Consider the following 18788-nt stretch of genomic DNA (forward strand, 5'->3'; position numbering starts at 1 on the left):
AGGGAATAAGTAGTACATGTTACTGTCAAGTTCAAGGAAGAAATTAGCATGTCATGTGACTCAGACATCCACTTATCATTTCTTTTTGGCAAACAGTACTCCCTAGAGATGACAGTAAAGTTCCAGACTCCAGGTCTTTCAAAGTTCTGGGCTACTGCCTAGGGAGATTCTCCTTCTGTCAATGTTATTTGAGCCCATCCTCAGATGTACACCCATGCCTTGCTTAATCCTTATTACCATTCCTAAATCTTTGCAAGTCCTTGGGACTTGGGGCCAAAGTCTTACAGGGCTAAGTCTTGCCTTACCCTTTTCTTCAAACGTTCAACTCTCTTAATGAGCTGATCCTTTTCTTCCTCCATTGCACTGATATCCTAAAAAGTAGTCAAGGAGACGTTATAAGAAAAAAACATTCTTTGTAGATTCGAATAAAATTTTCATATGATTGTGCATCAGCCATTTTCCTACTTAAAACCAGATCGTTAAGGAACAAAGATCCTCTTTTGGATAAAGGGTTTTATTTTATTTTTATTTCCCCCTAGGGTTCTTTATGCAGGATAATTTATTTGGCAGCTTAGTGTTCATTTAGAAAAACAACCAAAACAGGTTATAACGTAGCAAGGTAAAGCTGCCAACCAGCACATTTGTGTTCTGATTCCAAATATGGGCACACAGTTTTTCAAAAGTCTTCTATAATGGAAAGTGTCAGGTCTAAAACCATGAACAACAGCGGCTGACATGTCATCTGTTCTGTTAAATATCAAACTATATATTCTGACAATTTCCCATCAAAATTATTTTTAAGGCTATGGTGTTTTCAAGACAAAAATCTGTGTCTGGTTTTGCCAATTAACCAATTCCCTTCCTAAAACTAAAGGCTTCAAAAATAAACCGCCTTGCTTTTAATCAGCCCCATAATATTTTCTAGTGAAAACAAAAAATCCTTCCTAAACTTAAACTAATAGCCTAACTATCACAGTAAACTAAAGAGAAAAATATACATAGTAGTCAGTATTGTTAGGATCTGAGGAACTAGGCACTCTTAGTCACCACCGGTAGCATGGTACGGAAGAACAGTATCAAAAGTCTTAAACATATATATATACACACACATATACACACACCATATATACCATATGGTATATTCCATATGTATATATATATATATATACGCATATATATATATATAAACCATCAAGTCTGATAATTCCACGTCTGGGAATTTGTCCTAATAAAATATGCATGGAAGGTCAAAGACTTCTCTACGAGGAGTCTCACAGATGTTAGTCATATCTAAATGTGTAAATTACCAAATGTCTGAGAATTATTAAATAAACTGTGGCACAATACAATGAAAGTCATTATAAATTATGCAGAAGAATGTTTAATAACAGAAAAACTCATGGTATGACATTACCTGAAAGATGCAGATTACAACATTTATATATAGCACAATACAAGGAAAAGATTTAAATATATTCACTAAAATGTCAATAGTACTTATCTCTACAGTGTGGGATTATGAGTGAATTATTTTCTATTTCTTGCTTATCATATTTTCTAAAAAGAACATATTCAACTTTGGCAATAATGAAAATAAAATGATTAGACTCTTGGTCATTTCATCATTTCAGTTTACTCACATGACATAACAGAGGAACAGTGGATGAATGTCCATCACTCTTCTTTCATACTATAAGTATCCTATTTATGGGTCTTTCTCCCCACTAACTGTGAGCTTATCTTTCATTCCTGATACACTCAACAAATTTTTATTGAGAACCTATTATGTGCATAGTACTGCAAAAGACACTAGGGATACGGTGATGAACAAGAAAGACCATGGCCCTTGCCCTCATAAAGATAGTTGGGAAGACAGACATTAAAGTAATTATAAGTGTGATGAGTATTATGAAACAAAAAGAATTGGGAGAAACTAATCCATCTAGGGAATCAGGGAAGGCCTCCCTAAGGAAGCAACTTCTATTGTTTCCTGATTAAGAAAATAAAGATGGCATGGAATAACTCAGGAATTCTAAAAATACAAAATTCATGAAGGTGAAATTAGCACATATTTAGGGAAAGAAGCTATATGCCTGGTGAAAATGTTAAATTTTTTTTGGAGATCATTAAGTAACATGTGTCAAAAGTCCTAAAAATTTTCATATGCTTTAATATTTTTATAAATTTATCCTAAGGAAACAATTACAGATATCCCCAAATAAATGTATGCATATGATAATCATAATCATAACATTATACAATAGCAAAAAAATAAAATAAAAAACCAAAAATGGTTAACCTATCCATACTATGGAAAATTATTTAGTAATTAAAAATCATATTTAGGGGCATCTGGACGGCTCAGCTGGTTAAGCAGCTGACTTTTGATTTTGGCTCAGGTTATGATCTCAGGGTCATAAGATCAAGCCCCATGTTGGGCTCTGAGCTAGGCATGGAGCCTGCTTGAGATTCTCTCTCTTCTTCTTCCTCTGCCTCACCACCCCCAAAATTTAAAAAAAAATATTTAGGGGGTGCTTAGGTGGCTCAGTTGGTAAAGCATTCAACTCTTGATTTTTGCTCAGGTCATAATCTCAGGGTGCTAAGATGAAGCTCCATGTTGGGCTGAGCTGGCATGGAACCTACTTAAGATTCTCTCTCTCCCTCTGCCCCTGCCCCCATTCCCTCTCTAAAGAAAAAAAAATCATACTTAGAAAGATAACAATGTGAATATATTCCAATGCAATTATCAAAAATGAAAGATACAAATAACTATGTATATAGTATGATCTCAAATACCTACCAATATAAATATACACACAAAGCCTGAACAGATAGCAATTGGATGATTTTTATCTTCTTTGTTCTCATCTCTATTTTCTATTATATATATATATGATATATACTTTATACTTTATGTAATATATATTCTTTACTACATATAAAAAGAGAAAAAGACCCACAATGTAATCTTTTTTTAATCCATGTTAGTAATCTATATAGTACATAAGAACATATTATGAATTTACCTTGGTAAATTTATAAATTTACCTTGGTAAATTTACCTAGCAAAGTTTAGACAAAAGAAAATCTGTCACTTGGTATCACTAGTTCCCATTTAGTTTTAAGACTCATACTGAATTAACAAAACAAAGCTGGAAAAACTAATATTCAAATCTAAAAAAAGATATCGTTACTATATTTTCTTGGCTTTACCCTTCTTATTTCTGCTGTAGAAAATCCAGATGTCTTAAGTTGCTCACATTCTTTATGCAAAGTTTTAAAGGCTTCCATTAGCTCTTCATACTAAAAGACAAATTAAAAAATTATAAACTAATGACAAGATCCAGTAGACTTTCAGGTTATCAATTAACTCATAGTGATTACTTAAATCATTATATAACAGCATTAAAAAATACATCCTGAAACATTCATATAAGACACAAAAAAAGTAGGTGTGTATAATCTGGTCACTAAGTACTTCTCCATCTTCCTCTCTGGTTACTTCCCTAACTCACATTCTATACTCCAGCTATGGTGATCTTTCAATCCTTGGAATACTCCATGCTCTCACTTCCAGTTTACAAAGCCTATTACCTCTGAGAATACTCTATGACTTCCTCATCCATTACCTGGATAATTTCAGTTCATCTGTCAGGTCTCAGCATAGATACCACCATCCTCAGAGAAGACTTCTCTAGTCCTATACTTATTCTAGATCAGAATGTCATGATATCAGAATAAAAATCATGTAAAATTATAATTGCCTAGTTACTTGTCTGTCTCCCTCCATTAGACAGCAGTAGTCAAGAGGACAAGAATCCTATTATCAAGATGCTATATCCTAGCATCACTGATATATTCAATAAAAAGTAGCTGAATGAATCAAAAAAATCACAACTCTTACCTAAAATTCATTAAAAATAGTACTTTTTGTGAGCACTGACAGGATTTATTCTAGAACTCCTCATTCAGAAAGACAACATGCATTTTTTATTAGGTTCTGTGCTAAATGACTGGCTAAATGTGTAAGTCATTTTAGATTTACATCTCACACGTTTCAAGAATAAACATGTCTTTATCATTAATTCTTCTTTTAATTATTTGTGCATATTTAGTAAAAGCTATTAATAAACTTCCTCCAGAGGAATTAGTTTTTACCAAGTTGATTGATGGGGGAGTGTAGGAAGGAGAAAATATTTCACGTTTATACTTCTCTATTTTCTACATTATGTAAAGTCTTCAAATGTAGGAGTTGGGGTACTCTCCTTCTGTTGTAATTCTCCCATGACATCTCCCATGTGATTCTCTACTATAACATTTGATACGATTATTTACATAAATCTTTCAACACCCAAAATGTCTTAAGAGATCAATATTGACTCTGTTTTGACTAACTGCCATGGCTATCCAAAATAACAAAATAAACGGATGAAAAACCACTTAGTTTTGATTGTTCTGATTCAATCCCAATTTTAAGCACATACTGTATAGAAACAATTCTACAAAACCCTGGAGGAAAATGCAGATGGATAAGGCATGATACCTGTCTTCACAGACCTCATAATCTATTGGGATAGAGTGACGAACTATTCACAACAAACTGCACAATCAGTCTATGCATATAGCAAGAATAAAAGTAAAGAGGGCTAAACACAGGCACTTTTAAAAAAATCAAAGTCCTGGGGTGCCTGGGTGGCTCAGTGGGTTAAAGTCTCTGCCTTCAGCTCAGGTCATGATCCCAGGGTCCTGGGATCGAGCCCTGCATCGGGTTCTCTGCTCAGCAGGGAGCCTGCTTCCCTTGCTCTCTCTCTCTGCCTGCCTCTCCGCCTACTTGTGATCTCTCTCTGTCAAATAAATAAATAAAATCTTTAAAAAAAAAAATCAAAGTCCTTTGAAATCTTAAGCCTGAATCTCCTTTTTCCATAGTCTTTGATCAGCAAGGTGCTTTGAAATCCCAGGACCAAGATCCAGACCAGCCAGAATCCTCAGTAGTCAAGAACTTTAAAACAAAAAGATTTATCTATCTATCTACCTATCTATCTATCTATTTATCTGAAGGAAAGAGAAAGCGCATACACACTTGTGAGTGGGGAGGGAGTGGGAAAGGGAGAGAAGCCCAAGCAGACTCCAGGCTAAGCACAAGCCTGATCTCAGGACACTGAAATAGTGACCTGAGCCAAACCAAGAGTCAGAGGCTTAACCTACTGAGCCACCAAGGCGCCCCAAAAGTAGTCAAAGCTTTAAGACTATAAGGCCAGAACTCAATATCACCCTAAAACTCTAGAAGAAAAGCACACTGAAATTTCTAACTCCTGGCCCTTTCTCTATCTTCTGCCTGACTGGGAAGTCCTTTGAGATCTCAAGCCTAGCTTCTCTGCCTGTACAAAAAACCCTCTCAGGGGCTCACAGGTCCTGATTTGTCTGGGATAGTGTCAATTTATACTTTTGCCTTCATGTAATTATTATGATAGTCCCTTTTTCTCTGATTTGGATGACAAATTGTATAATCATCTAACTGATCAGCAAAGTGCTCTGCATTCCCAAACCTAAAATCCTCTCTACCCATATTTCCTAAGTAATAATTATTCTAAAATCCTAATTTCAGGATTTTCTTCTATCACTGAAGTGGTATTTGTGTGCAAAAGTCGATATTTTCATATGTGATTACAGTTTAACATTATTAACCATTTTACCCTTAGGTGCCACCTGGAAATGAAGAGAAGCAAATATCAAACAGGTATTTGAACATGTGTACCTTGACATCTACAGATAGTTTAAAAATACCATTTGTGTATTGTATACCTGTTTATTGGTATCAGCCACAGTTTCATCCTGAAGAAACTCACTTGGTACCTCAAGTTTTATTAAAAAACGAGCTAAATATGCTCTTTTTTTCAGTTCATTAGTCCTCTGAAGAAGCCAGTGGAGTACTGGATAAATTACAGGTTTACTTCCAATCACCAGACCCTGACGAAAGGTACTCCTATAAAAAGAAAATAAACACATGCAGGTGATCATCCTCCACCCCTGGCTTATAACAAATAAACCTTGAAAAGAGATAAAAGCTCAAATAGTAATTTACAGATTCTTGATGGCTTTCCATGACTATTAAAAAAAAAAAAACAAGGCTATTCTAAAGTCATTCTGTTTATCAACAATAAACATAAAATTACGCCTGGAATATATCACTGGACTATGAGAAGGTTGTACTGGAACCATTAACTGGTAGTCTGCCTTAATACTTCATTTACTGGGCAAGTTTAAGTGATTATTTTTATCTAGGGTGGCAGATAAATGATAAATGATAAAATGGAATAGTGGAATTTGCCTGTTTTTTTGATTGGGGAGAAAACTGACCCACATAAGACAAAATAATATTAAAAGTTCAAGATTATTTTGAAACTTAGTGACGTACTAAAGCCATTGACACAGAGACCAGGTATTGCCTAGAAAGACTGACTGTAGCCCATGAAAGTTTAGATATTCAAGCACAGCTTTAAGAAAGCAACATGTGATCAAATTCTTACATGTCTGTGGCATTTCCTGGAGGTTTATATTTAAGGATACCAAGAAGGCTCAACATCCTTTTGGCTGTTTGCTCTGGCATCTCCTCTCTGATATCAACAACTTGCTAACAGATAAAGAAAATGAAAAAATATGTTATTGTTGTATATCTAACAAAGAAAAATATTTAAACTCACTGACAAAATTGCTCTACTAGAGCATAACAGGCACAATGATCTCCTCATAAAACAGATTAAGTATGGAGGCCCCGAGATTCCAAGTGAGGGTACATACAAGTCAGATCAGGATTTGTATTAAGAATGTCAAGCTTGGGGTGCTTGGGTGGCTCAGTCGGTTAAGTGGCTGCCTTCAGCTCAGGCCATGATCCCAGGCTCCTGGGATTGAGTCCTGCATTGGGCTCCCTGCGTGGTGGAGAGCCTGCTTCTCCCTCTCCCTCTGCCTGCCTCTCTGTCTACTTGTGCTCTGTCTCTGTCAAATAGATAAATAAATAAAATCTTAAAAAAAAAAAAGAATGTCAAGCTTAAAAAGTATCCAGTGGAAAAGACCAGTGTGTAAGAGACGTGACCTAACTTGCAATACAATAAAACCTTTTGTAAGAGCATTTTCTTTCTAGGACCAAATAAATTTATGTTTGGAACAGAGAAATAATTTCTAAATAAGGTACAAGCAGATAACCTAATTTTTTAAAGATTATTTATTTATTTATTTGACGGACAGATATCACAAGTAGGCAGAGAGGCAGGCGGGGGGTGGGGGGGGGGGGGAAGGAGTCTCGCCGTAGAGCAGAGAGCCCGATGTGGGGCTTGATCCCATGACCCTGGGATCATGACCTGAGCTGAAGGCGGAGGCTTTAACCCATTGAGCCACCCAGGTGCCCCAGATAATCTAATTTTTAAGCTAGTAGAGAAATCTTAAACATCATTTATTATTGCTTTACAGGCATGGAAAATAAGGCCCAAGAGTCACAGATATTTAGAGGCAGAAAATGGCTTTCCTGTTATCCTTTTCATCACAAGAAAGAGAAAACTCTTACCTTTGGGTCAATTTCAGCCAGAACATCATTGAGAACTTGCAATAGTTGCATTGGCTCCAGGGAATCAAATGTGATTAAATTATAGTTCTTCCTAAAAGGCTCTTTATTGAGATTGTCCACAATGAATTTGATTTGATCACTCATAATTGGGTCTTATAACTAAAAATAGAGATAAAATTCCTCAATACTGGTAACAAACATTCTGGAAAAAAATTAGCATTAAGTTTATAGGAAGTAGGAATGAAGAGTATTAATTCTCCATGGCATACAAAATGCTGTGAAAAGGGTTATTTTATTGAAAGAAATCAGGATATGAAGACTTTATTTTGAATGTTACAGTATATACTGCTAATACTGAATACCATGTTTTGTATATACATCTGGTAAGACAGCAATCATCTGAATTAACACTGAGTTCATATGGACAAATGAATAATAAATCCCACCTGTAATAACATCTCTCCCATTCAGCTCCACAACTACCCAGGGGTAAAAATTTGGTAGGCTACAGACATGCTTCTAATTTTTTTTTTTTTTTAATTTGCAGCCCACGTTTAAAAAGTGGGAAATTTTTTTTTTACATTAAAAATCCAGACATCCAGTTTCTCTTCCAAATCAGATCTGGCAACCGTGGGCACATACTGTGCACAGCCACACCCAAATGAAGCCGAGCTAAGGCTGCAAGCTTCAGTCTGGATGTGCATTCTTCGGTTTTCTGGTTTCCTCCACCAAACACTCTTCACCCATTGATGTTATGGACTGTAGGCATCAACTCTGCCACCGTTGACTAATTCAGGCCTATGTTTCCCTGTGCCTTCAATAAGGAAACAGCCTCGAGTTATCTGGCCCCTGCCTCTCCTATTCCAAATCGTTTGTGTGATTCTCATTGCTCACAAAATAAATTCCAAATTTCTTGAATTTTGATTTTTCAGATGTAACTCAATTGAGTTTTCCCACCTTCATTTTTCCAAATTGTTACCTTTCACTCTTTTAAATTTCACCCGACTGAAATTTACTGCTCCTTAGTTTTTTCACCTGTCTTCAGTTAATGCTGTTCTCTTACCTAGAAAAACTGTTCGTCTCCTGATCTCCACAGGTGCAGATCCTAACCGTCTTTCAGGGTTTGCCCTCCAAATTCACATTCTTCCAGGAAGTCATTCTTAAGCTATCTCCCACATTCTCTATCAGAATAACGGCAGCAGCACCTGCCCTGGAGGCTAACCACACTTAATCTGCACTGCTCTCCTAGAGTTATTTTTCTGTTTTGTACTAGTGACTCATGTACGTTTTCTCTTCTCTACTAAAGTGTAAATTCCATGAGGACATTTTTGTGCCTAATTCTATCTGTGAATACCCACTGCATCAAAACTGAATTCTTCCATTGACTGGATAAATGTGTTCACAGGCCCAAGGCCAGAAAAAGAAAGATAGCCTAAGTCGACTGGTGGTGATCTTAAGTTTTAAAAAATTAAATATCTGATTATTTGACTGCTGAAGCAGCTTTACCGCAGTTCCTACTGTTTCCTGCTTGAAGGTATCAATTGTTTAATATGGGAAGGACTGGTAGAAATTTTGCAGGCAGGCAATTTTTTAAATTAGCAATTTAAAAAAGGAATTAAAAAAGTGAACTAAGAAAAGAAGTTTTAAAAAATTACTTCAGTGCTCCCTAAGAGTTTTTAACTAAGAAATGAATAGATGCTATTTTATCAAAGACATTAGTTGGGGCTGCATGCATTTTGCTCTGAAATAGATTTTAATTGGGTGGGTGGAGCTGGATATTTGTAAAACATTAAATCTAAAACTAAGAATAAGTGATTATTATTGTTAAAAAATGAGTCAAAAGATAGTAAAAAGGATAACCAGTGTGCTTTAAAATTTTTGAGGCTTCCTTTAATCTACAAAAGGAAAACTTTTACATAAATGAAATAAAAATCCACCTCGGAGATGCAAGTTTTTTGTTGTTAAAAATATTTTAAGTAAAAATCCACGTCATAACCTTCCCATATATATATATATATAAATGATTTAGAAGTTACATGTATATAATATATAACATATACATGCACACACACACATTTTTTTTTTACCCTTTCAAAACAAGACACTTGGATAAACGACTAACAGGTTACCAGGAGAGGAAAAGAAACTAGTCGGGTTCCCCCTAGGTGCCCACCAGCTTTCAGATGGTCACCAGCTAAGGACAAAGATGTACTGAACAGGTAGGTTGTCTATGCCCAGCGGGCTCTGCGCTCTAAAATTAGCAAAAGCAATTACTCTCCCTCTGCCAGCGGAAAAGTCGCCACACTAATTCACGAGCACTTACCCACATAAGAGCCCAAGGGGGTGGGGGGAAGAATTAAAACCAGGACGTGCTTTTATCTGGCACAACTCGGGACGGAAACGACGCTGCCCTGATCCCAGGGCGAGCGCGGGACCAGCAGCCTCTTAGGATTCCCAAAAATAGTGTCCCCCCACCACCCCCGCGCCCGGGGCTCGGGACAGGGGACAGGGGACCCCACATCCGACCCAGACACCTCGCGGAGGGTGATTTGGGCTCCCCGACCGCTCAACCCTCGCGGGAACTGCCTGGATCCCCGCGAGGCCCAGCAGTCACCGACCCCGGCGTTGGGGGCTGAACTACTGCGACCCTCCCCTGGCGAAGGTGCTGCACTGGGAAGGGGAGGAGAAGGGAGTTTTCTTTTGGGGAGTGGGGGGTTTCGGGGAAGTTTCCGAGCGCGTCTTGGCGAGGTTACCTCAAATTCTCCTCAAGAAACCACTTTTCCCCCCCGCAGGAGGCATCCAGGCTCTACAAGGTTCCTAGAGACGAGCTCCTTGGCAACGGTTGCTAGGCTGTGAGATTACGTCACTTCCGGCGGATAGGCCGGGGCGTTTCCGCGGGGCCCTCGGGGGTGCGGTAGGGCCGAGGCCCACAGCGGGGCAAAGTGAGGTCCTGGGCCCGCGTGCAAGTGCGTTTACCGGTCCCGTGCCACGGTGAGGACTGGAGACCACTGTACTTCGTGATGTCAGCTGGCAAGGAAAATATGAGAAGAAAAAAATGAAATTCCTCGCGCCCTGAAAACTTAGTTGCCTGTCCAAACATCTTGGAAGAAACCAACTACAGATTTAGTATCAGTCTTAGAGCAAAATAAAACAAACAAAAAAGGGAAACAAATTCCTTATGAGGCATCTCCTATTTGCCTTGCCCTGCGCTGGCTGCTGGCGATGCAAAGGAAGCCAGGAATTACTACAGGGCTGTTTTCAAGGAGCATAGTCTACTGCGGATAAAGAGACAGACGACTGAAAGGCAACTCCAATACCATCACAAAAGGATAATGGGGGAGCCCAGATGAAGTATCCTGAGTTTATTTGGGTCTTAAGGGCCCGTACAATCAGGAAGGTTTCCACCAGATAAAGTGATGTTTAAGGATCAGTGAAAATTAGCCACATGGTATATTTTTTTTTGAGCAGAGGGAACAGAACATTGCAAGATGATTCCATTGCTGGTTGCTTTCTGACTACTGAACGGAAATGGGCATCCTGCCGGGCACCTGGGGGAAAACGAAGACCCATCCCAGCTCACAGATGGTCCTGACGAGTTGGGGAAGGCAACACTGAAAACCGTGAAAAGTTAAATAATTTAAATAACTTTGGGAGGAACAATAAAAGATTCATATAAGGGACTGAATAATTAATTGATCCTGGTGGGTGTATTAGGAGATTCTCTGGGCCACCAGGATTTGAAACCTGGGTCTGCCATCTTGCAGCCTTACCTCTCTGACCTTTCCTGATCTCCTCTATAATGTGTGGCTATAATACTACTTTCCTCAAAAGGCTGATGTGAGGATTAAGTGTGTCAAAATGGGTAAAGTCATTAGAACAGTGCCGGACACTGGAAGAGCTAAGGACATTTTACCATTTCCCCCTACTTTTTAAAGAGCGAGGGGCGCCTGGGTGGCTCAGTGGTTTAAGCCGCTGCCTTCGGCTCAGGTCATGATCTCAGGGTCCTGGGATGGAGTCCCGCATCGGGCTCTCTGCTCGGCGGCGAGTCTGCTTCCCTCTCTCTCTCTCTGCCTGCCTCTCTGCCTACTTGTGATCTCTCTCTGTCAAATAAATAAATAAAATCTTAAAAAAAAAAAAAAAGCGAGATGGTTAGATTTGCTCCTTCTACAGAGTCTACAGATGTAGGCTGTAGAAAGATAAGAGTGGTTTATTGGGTAGTTTTTAGTTCCTCCTCTGCCTGTTGCGGCTATTATAGAAGCACTATAATTTTCAGTTATGAGAATGCAATCCTGTGTAAATTGGAGTAAGCGATGGAATCTACTCTTTGCACTCAAATTTGAACGGATGTTATGTTTAATGTGGTTGCTCTGGAACCCAAGGAAAAATTTGAGGCCAGTCAGCACGCTTCTTGGAATCCACATACTGAGAAGATTATATTCCATCTTGAACCAAAAAAGTGAGACACAGAGAAGCCTGCTCATATATGTATAGGGCCCAGATACAGGCCAGAGGAAGACTTACCACCTCCTGATTCATTTAAGATAAAACCTTGAATGGATTCATGAAGAGTCCAAGAAGAGCTCAGCAACAATTCCACAACACTGAAGGCTGATTACATCCCAAGTCAAGCCACCCACATGAAGACTTTTTTTCTCATAGATGTTGAGTCTTCTTTGTAAACCCCAAAACATGTCTCTTGGCTGAACTGTATTTGACATTTTTTCTTTTTTAATTTGATGGAGAGATCACAAGTAGGCAGAGAGGCAGCAGGAAGCAGGCAGAGAGCCCGATGCAGGACTCAATCCAAGGACCCTGCGATCATGACCTGAGCATGACCGGCACCCCAATATTTGACATTTTTAATAGCTGAAGGGAAGTCCAATTATATGAGATAGTCTTTCTGAAGAAGTCCTACCCCTACCCTGAGTCTATTAAAAAAAAAAAGTTTCTGGGGCGCCTGGGTGGCTCAGTGGATTAAGCCTCTGCCTTCTGCCCAGGTCATGACCTCAGGGTCCTGGGATTGAGCCCCGCATCTGGCTCTCTGCTCAGTGGGGAGCCTGCTTCCCCATCTCTCTCTCTGCATGCCTCTCTACCTACTAGTGATCTCTCTGTCAAATAAATAAATAAATAAAATCTTTAAAAAAAAAGTTTCATCAAGGTGTAATTCACATACATACAGTTCACCCATTTAAAGTATATAATTTACACTAATTCAAAAAGATCTATGTTTACTGCAGCATTATTTACACTAGCCAAGGTATGGAAGCACCCCAAGTGTTCACCAATAAATGAATGGATAAAAAAGATACACACACACACACATACATACACACAGGAATGTCACAGAGCCATGCAAAAGGATGAGATCTTGCCATTTGGGACGAAAAAGATGAACCTAAAGGGTATAGTGCTAAGTGAAATAAGTCAGACTCAAAAAGACAAATCCCATATGATTTCACTCATATGTCACTCTAAAAAACAAAACAAATGAACAAACAAACAAAAAGCCAAATCATACCTATAAATACAGAGAACAAAGTTGTGGCTGCCAGAGGAAAGGGGAGGTTGGGGGTGGTTAGACTAAATAGTTGAAAGGGAGTGGGAGAAACAGGCTTCCAGTTAAGTAATGAATAAGTCATGGAAATAAAAGGCATAGCACAGAGAGTATAGTCAATGACATTGCAATAGTGACACATGGTGACTGATGGTAGCTCCACTTGTGGTGAGCATAACATGTAGAGAAACTGAAGCACTATGTTGTACACCTGAAAACAATGTAACAATGTGTGTCAATACTCAAATCTTACAGAACATTATTATAAAAAGTAAAGTACATAATTCAATGGCTTTTAGCATATTCACAAAGTTGTGCAGCCATCACCACTATCTAATCACAGAACATCTTCATCACCCCAAAAAGAGAGCCCATACCCTTTAGCCATTATCTCCTAGTTCCCAATATTTTAAAAAAAGCTGCCACCACACAGCCCCTGGAAACCACTAATGTGCTTTCCTTCTCTATGACTATACCGCTTCTGGATATTTCATATAAAAGGAATCATTAAAGTATCTGTCTGGGGGCGCCTGGGTGGCTCAGTGGTTTAAGCCTCTGCCTTCAGCTCAGGTCACAATCTCAGGGCCCTGGGATCGAGCCGAGCATCAGGCTCTCTGCTCAGTGGGGAGCCTGTGTCTCCCTCTCTCTCTGCCTGCCTCTCTGCCTACTTGTGACCTCTCTGTCAAATAAACAAATAAATAAATAAAATATTTAAAGTATCTGTCTGGCTTCTTTCACTTAGTATGATGTCTTAAAAGTTCATCCGTGTTGTAGCATGTATAAGTACCTCATTCCATCTGTGGCAGAATAATAGTCCATTGTTCATCCATTCCTCAGCTGATGGACATTTGGACTGTTTCCGCTTTTTGGTTATACTGAACAATGTGCTATGAACATCTGTGTACATACCTCCACTGTCTTATGGATAAAGCGCTTCCATTGGCTAAGTCAGAAGAGCAGGGGCATGAGTAATTGGGAGGTAGATTCATTCTTGGGTTTGTCTTTTCCTTTGAATTTTTGTTAATTTTAGCCTCTTGGGTGCTCATGGTTGTAGACCACAGAACCGAAGAGGTGGATTCCTTAGTAGTTTTTGGTTGTAACAACAAACTGTTGTTGAAACCTACTTGTCCCTTGCTACCAAAACACTAAAATACCCAATCTGCTTCTCACCTGAAGCCCTCTGATAAGAAGATGCTGTTAAATGGAAGTGTGCTTTAAAAGTTCACCAGCCTCTAGTGGAGAAGAAGTTGGGGACAGGTGTGGAGGAGGTGAGAGAAACTAGAAGCTGCCCCTTACAACTCCTTTATTTAACCTTGTAGATACTGCAAGGCTAGCCATGGTTGTGAACTTCTCTGGTTATTCAGAGGAGAAAAAAAAAATCACTCCCGGTCAAAATGTGTTTTTCAAGACTCGGTTTAGTACAAAATTAAAATAAGGAGGGGGTCATTATTTCATGTAGTTGTGAAGTCCAAGGATATTCTGCCTTCAGGTACGGTGTGATCTAGGACATTCTTGATATTCTTTCTCCCTTCATTTTCCCTTCATCTCCACTTCCCTCTGAATGGGCTGCTATTAGCAAGAGGTTTATATTCTTCCCGCCTAGCAACCTCACTAAAACTAGAATCTTTTCTCCAACTGTTCTAGCAAATTCTCAGGGATGACCCTCACTGGTCTCAAGTGTGTCAGGCCATTCTTGAATCAATTGCTATGACTCTGATAGATGAGTCTGAGGAGGGCTGCTCCCAAAAAGGAAGAACTGGATTCTGTTACCAGAGGTAGAGAAGCAGTGCAAACAAGAACAACAGATGTCTCTTCCAGAAGTCAGGGAAGGTGGTTAAATCTTAAAAGCTGGGTAGGCAAAACCAGAAGAGGAAGAAAAGAGCCTGTACTTATTCTGGAGAGTACCCATATCAGTGCAAACTTTCTCCCCGATTTCCTCCCAACAAATCATCTTTCTTCACTACAGGGTTCCATTGTGGGCCAAGTGAGGTCTTGAGATATCCGCAGACTCCCCAGGTCTCCACAAAAATCTGAGGATACTATGAACATAATGCCTCCAGTCCCTTCTCATTTCATAACTTCCAAACAAGAACTTTCCTGTGCAGAGTACGGGGAAGCCAAGCCAATTTTCTGTTTTTGGTATTAAATTTAGACCTTTCATCCTGACCATGAGATATTTCTGGATTCTGCATGAGTATTCAGAGAATGCCAGTTTTCAAGATGCTATCCCATCTGGGGCTACTCTGCACACTGCCCACTTTATCTCATTCTTTTAAAACTGGGAAAAATGACCCAGACACAGGAACAAATTTGGAAGTGGGTTATTCTGCTATTCATTAATTGTCACTTAATGCCATTGCCATCTAGGTTACTTGGTGAGGAAAGAAATTGAATTTAAATGGAAACCTGAATTGAATTTCGCCCATATCCTAAATTGCCTTGGCTCCAGCAATTTAATTTTGTGGGAATGTTTAGTAGTAGAATGTGCTTTCCTAAAAGGTAAAAAGATAAATAATATGTGAAACATTCACCTGGATGGGTGAGATTGCAGAGGTCTTGTTAAATGTGTGTGTGGTGGGGAGCCTAGGTGGCTTAATGGGTTAAGCCTCTGCCTTCAGCTCAGGTCATGATCTCAGGGTCCTGGGATAAGCCCCGCATTGGGCTTTCTGCTCAGCAGGGAGCCTGCTTCCCCCCCCTCCCTGCCCCACCTGCTGCTCTGTCTACTTGTGATCTGTCTCCCTCTCTCTCTCTGTCAAATAAATAACAAAAAAATAAAAAATAAAAAATGTGTACGCAGTGCTACATTTTTGTAAAACAGTTTTTTAGTGGATTTCGTAAGATTAATGGGTAATGTAGAGGGGTCAAAATAGTATGCAATTCATATGCAGTCCTTGGGTACGAGTATGGATTGAAATATAAGATACAGCTAATTTCTACTGGGCTCAAATAATAATCATGTTATCACTTATTGAGTGCTTATTGTATGTCAGGAACTCCATTAAATACTTCACATATGTATCAGAATTTATTAAAATATTAATTTATGTGTGTACTCCTTCTGTTTCTCCTTCTCTGGAAACAATCTGCATTGCCTTGAGATTTGCAAGCTGAAATCAGAAGTCATACTTCCTGCCTTTTGTGAAGGTCTGAAGTCTTTGGGAGAGATTATAGATTACACTGGCTGTCCTCCAGGGAGAAGCAGAGAGAGGAATTCCTTCCAAAGTCAGAAGAGAGAGAAGAAAGATGCTAAGAAGAATGAGAAAGGATCATAGGTTGATCATTCTGGGGCAACTCCTAAGAAGGGAAGAATATGAGGAAGCCACATGGTGAATCTAGGTGTGGCCAACACTCTTTGTCCCAGGCCTGACATGGAAGCATCGACAATATTGAATCTGAAAGGACCAGGCAGTCTGGGATGATGCGTGGATGACTAAGGAGTCACCAGCATGGGCCAGTGACAGAAGACTGCAAGTGACTCTCTGAAGCTTTGCCCCTGCAAAAGAGGCCAGGGACTTGGCAATCCCCGGGATGTGTGTGAGAAGGAAATGCCCAAAAATGACAGGAAGGGATCTCAGATTTGGATTTCAGTTAATGATAAAATAATAATGAAAAAATAATGTTCTTCCTCTTGCAAATCTGAGTGGTGCTCTAAAATGGCTAATCTCTGTACTGTCAGCTTCCTAGCAGGATAAAGATGGCACAGTCTATGCAATTGAGGAGAGCTTAATAAAGGACCATTTATAAAGGTACGGGCAGGATTGAGGAGAACTAACAAAAGAACCAGCAACAAAAGCAAGCATTGCTGCCCTAAGGCTGATGCCGCGAGAGAAGGGAACAGGCACCAGAAGCCCGACAGAGTGAGCAGAAGTATGGGAATGTTGCCTAACAGGACCCATTAGATGCAGCCAGTCTTGACCTCACTCTCCTTCAACCCTCTGATCTCCAGCCTGGCCTCTCATTGGCTAAACCCAATAGGGTGTCAAAGGGGGTAAGAAGACCCATTGAGGTCACTGGTTCAGACTGGGATCCCAGGACATAGAGTCAGGAAGAAAATGGCGGAGTGGGGATCTGGAGTGGCAGACTGAATGAATTATAAATTGAATTATATATGCAATTATACAGTCCAAGTGATGGGCAGAAAGGCCTGATGAGGTGAACCGAACTACCCTCATGTATCCAAGCTCCTCTGTCTCCCTAGCTGAAGTTCTAGGCATCACATGGAGTTGGGCCCAACTTCATTTCAGCACTCTGCCCGCACCCATATCATCTCATTTAATCTTCACAACAGGTCAGCAAGGACGGTATTGCTTTTTCTATTTTATAATTAAGGAAATTGAGGCCTGGGGAGTTACTAGAGGGCCCAAGTTCACATACTTGGAGCTGGCTGAGCCAAGATTCAGACAGGGTCGGCCTGATCCCAAAGCCCTTTTCACCAACCTACTAAACTGGCTCGAAACCGACTCAGCAGAATCTGAAAGAAGGACCATAAATCAGGCCACTGAAGCAGGAGGCAAAGGGATTTTCTGTGTGGGAGGGCCAGTGTTAACACGCTGTCTGGCTTTCTCTGCCTACAAGGCCTTTGCCAAGGAAAGTCTTCTCTGATCCAGGTAGGGCTAATGGTTTAAAATCCAAGTGCTTACCCTGGAATCACAGAGGGGGCGGATAGAGAAAACACTTGGCCCATGATGGGAAAAAAAGTATATTTTCATTTCAAATGCCTTTCAAGTTCTTTTTTTCCCAGCTGAGTGTTGGTGTATTTATAGAATTCAGGGGGAGTATTTAAGGGTAACCAGCAGTGGAGCTGCATTTTGGGCCATCAGGAAGCTCCAAATCACGTAGGAAAAGGTTGATGGGAGGAGACAAGTAAAGGCCAAGATCAGCAGGGCACAAAATGGCCTTCTCCTTCATGTTGCCAAGAACTTTTCTCCCTTCTGGGCTGATGACGTCAAATCAAAGTCTATAAGTGTGCTATAGATGGAATCAGAGAGCCAAAATGATGGGCAAACAGATGAATGGCTAAACAAATTGTGGTATAAATATACAGCTTATTATTCAACCATAAAAAGAAAGAAGTATGGACCCATGCTACAACATTGATGAACCTTGAAAACATTTTGTTACATGAAAGAAGCCAGACATAAAAGTCCACACACCATGTGATTCACTTTATAGGAAATATCTAGAAGAGGCAAATTCATAGAGACAGAGGCAGATTGGTGATTGACAAGGGTGAGGGGAGGGGACAATGTGGAGCACCTGCTTAATGGGTACAGGATTTCCTTCCGGGGTGATGGACATCTTCTGGTGATAGAGTAGTGGTTGTACAGTCCTGTGAACGTACTCAATGTCATCAAATTGTTCCCATTAAGAAGGTTAATTTTATACAGTGTGAATCTCACCTCAATTAGAAATAAAGGATGGGCAGACCTTGGGAGGTCACCCATCTACCCTGTCTTCCAGGCTGTCTTTATTCCTTTCAGCTCACATCATGAGGCCTCATTTCATTCCAGGCTTTCCTTCTCTATCTACTCCCCAGCCACCGGCCTCCCTTCTGTGGCTCCCACACACCAAACCCATGCCAGCCTCAAGACCTTGGCACTGCTGTTCTTCTGCCTGGCTGTTCTTCACCCGGATCTTGCCCTGGCCTGGCTCTGCCTCCTCATTCAGGAGGAAGAA

At 40.0% G+C, this 18788-nt stretch overlaps 1 protein-coding gene and 1 long non-coding RNA gene across 4 annotated transcripts in view; both read right to left on the reverse strand.

Moving 5' to 3' along the window:
- The window catches only part of IFT81 (intraflagellar transport 81), a 90992-nt gene extending 80562 nt beyond the window's left edge, over positions 1-10430 (reverse strand). For 2 of the 3 annotated variants that reach the window (XM_046025970.1, XM_046025968.1), the window contains exons 1-6: positions 9882-9906; positions 7559-7717; positions 6528-6631; positions 5803-5983; positions 3214-3303; positions 306-371 (exon numbers count right to left, since the gene is read on the reverse strand). In XM_046025970.1, the coding sequence (XP_045881926.1) occupies positions 306-371; positions 3214-3303; positions 5803-5983; positions 6528-6631; positions 7559-7702 (585 nt within the window). In that variant the 5' untranslated portion in view covers positions 7703-7717; positions 9882-9906. Of the gene's footprint in view, positions 1-305; positions 372-3213; positions 3304-5802; positions 5984-6527; positions 6632-7558; positions 7718-9881; positions 9907-10311 lie in introns of those variants that run through there. The other variant, XM_046025969.1, reaches the window with a different exon arrangement.
- An 88-nt stretch (positions 10431-10518) lies between these two features.
- The window catches only part of LOC123954632, a 57391-nt gene continuing 49121 nt past the window's right edge, over positions 10519-18788 (reverse strand). The window contains exon 3 of the long non-coding RNA XR_006821106.1: positions 10519-10585. This is a non-coding gene — a long non-coding RNA (uncharacterized LOC123954632). The remainder of the gene's footprint in view (positions 10586-18788) is intronic.

The sequence above is a fragment of the Meles meles genome, chromosome 12, assembly GCF_922984935.1.
Source record: "Meles meles chromosome 12, mMelMel3.1 paternal haplotype, whole genome shotgun sequence".
NCBI classification, from domain to species: domain Eukaryota; kingdom Metazoa; phylum Chordata; class Mammalia; order Carnivora; family Mustelidae; genus Meles; species Meles meles.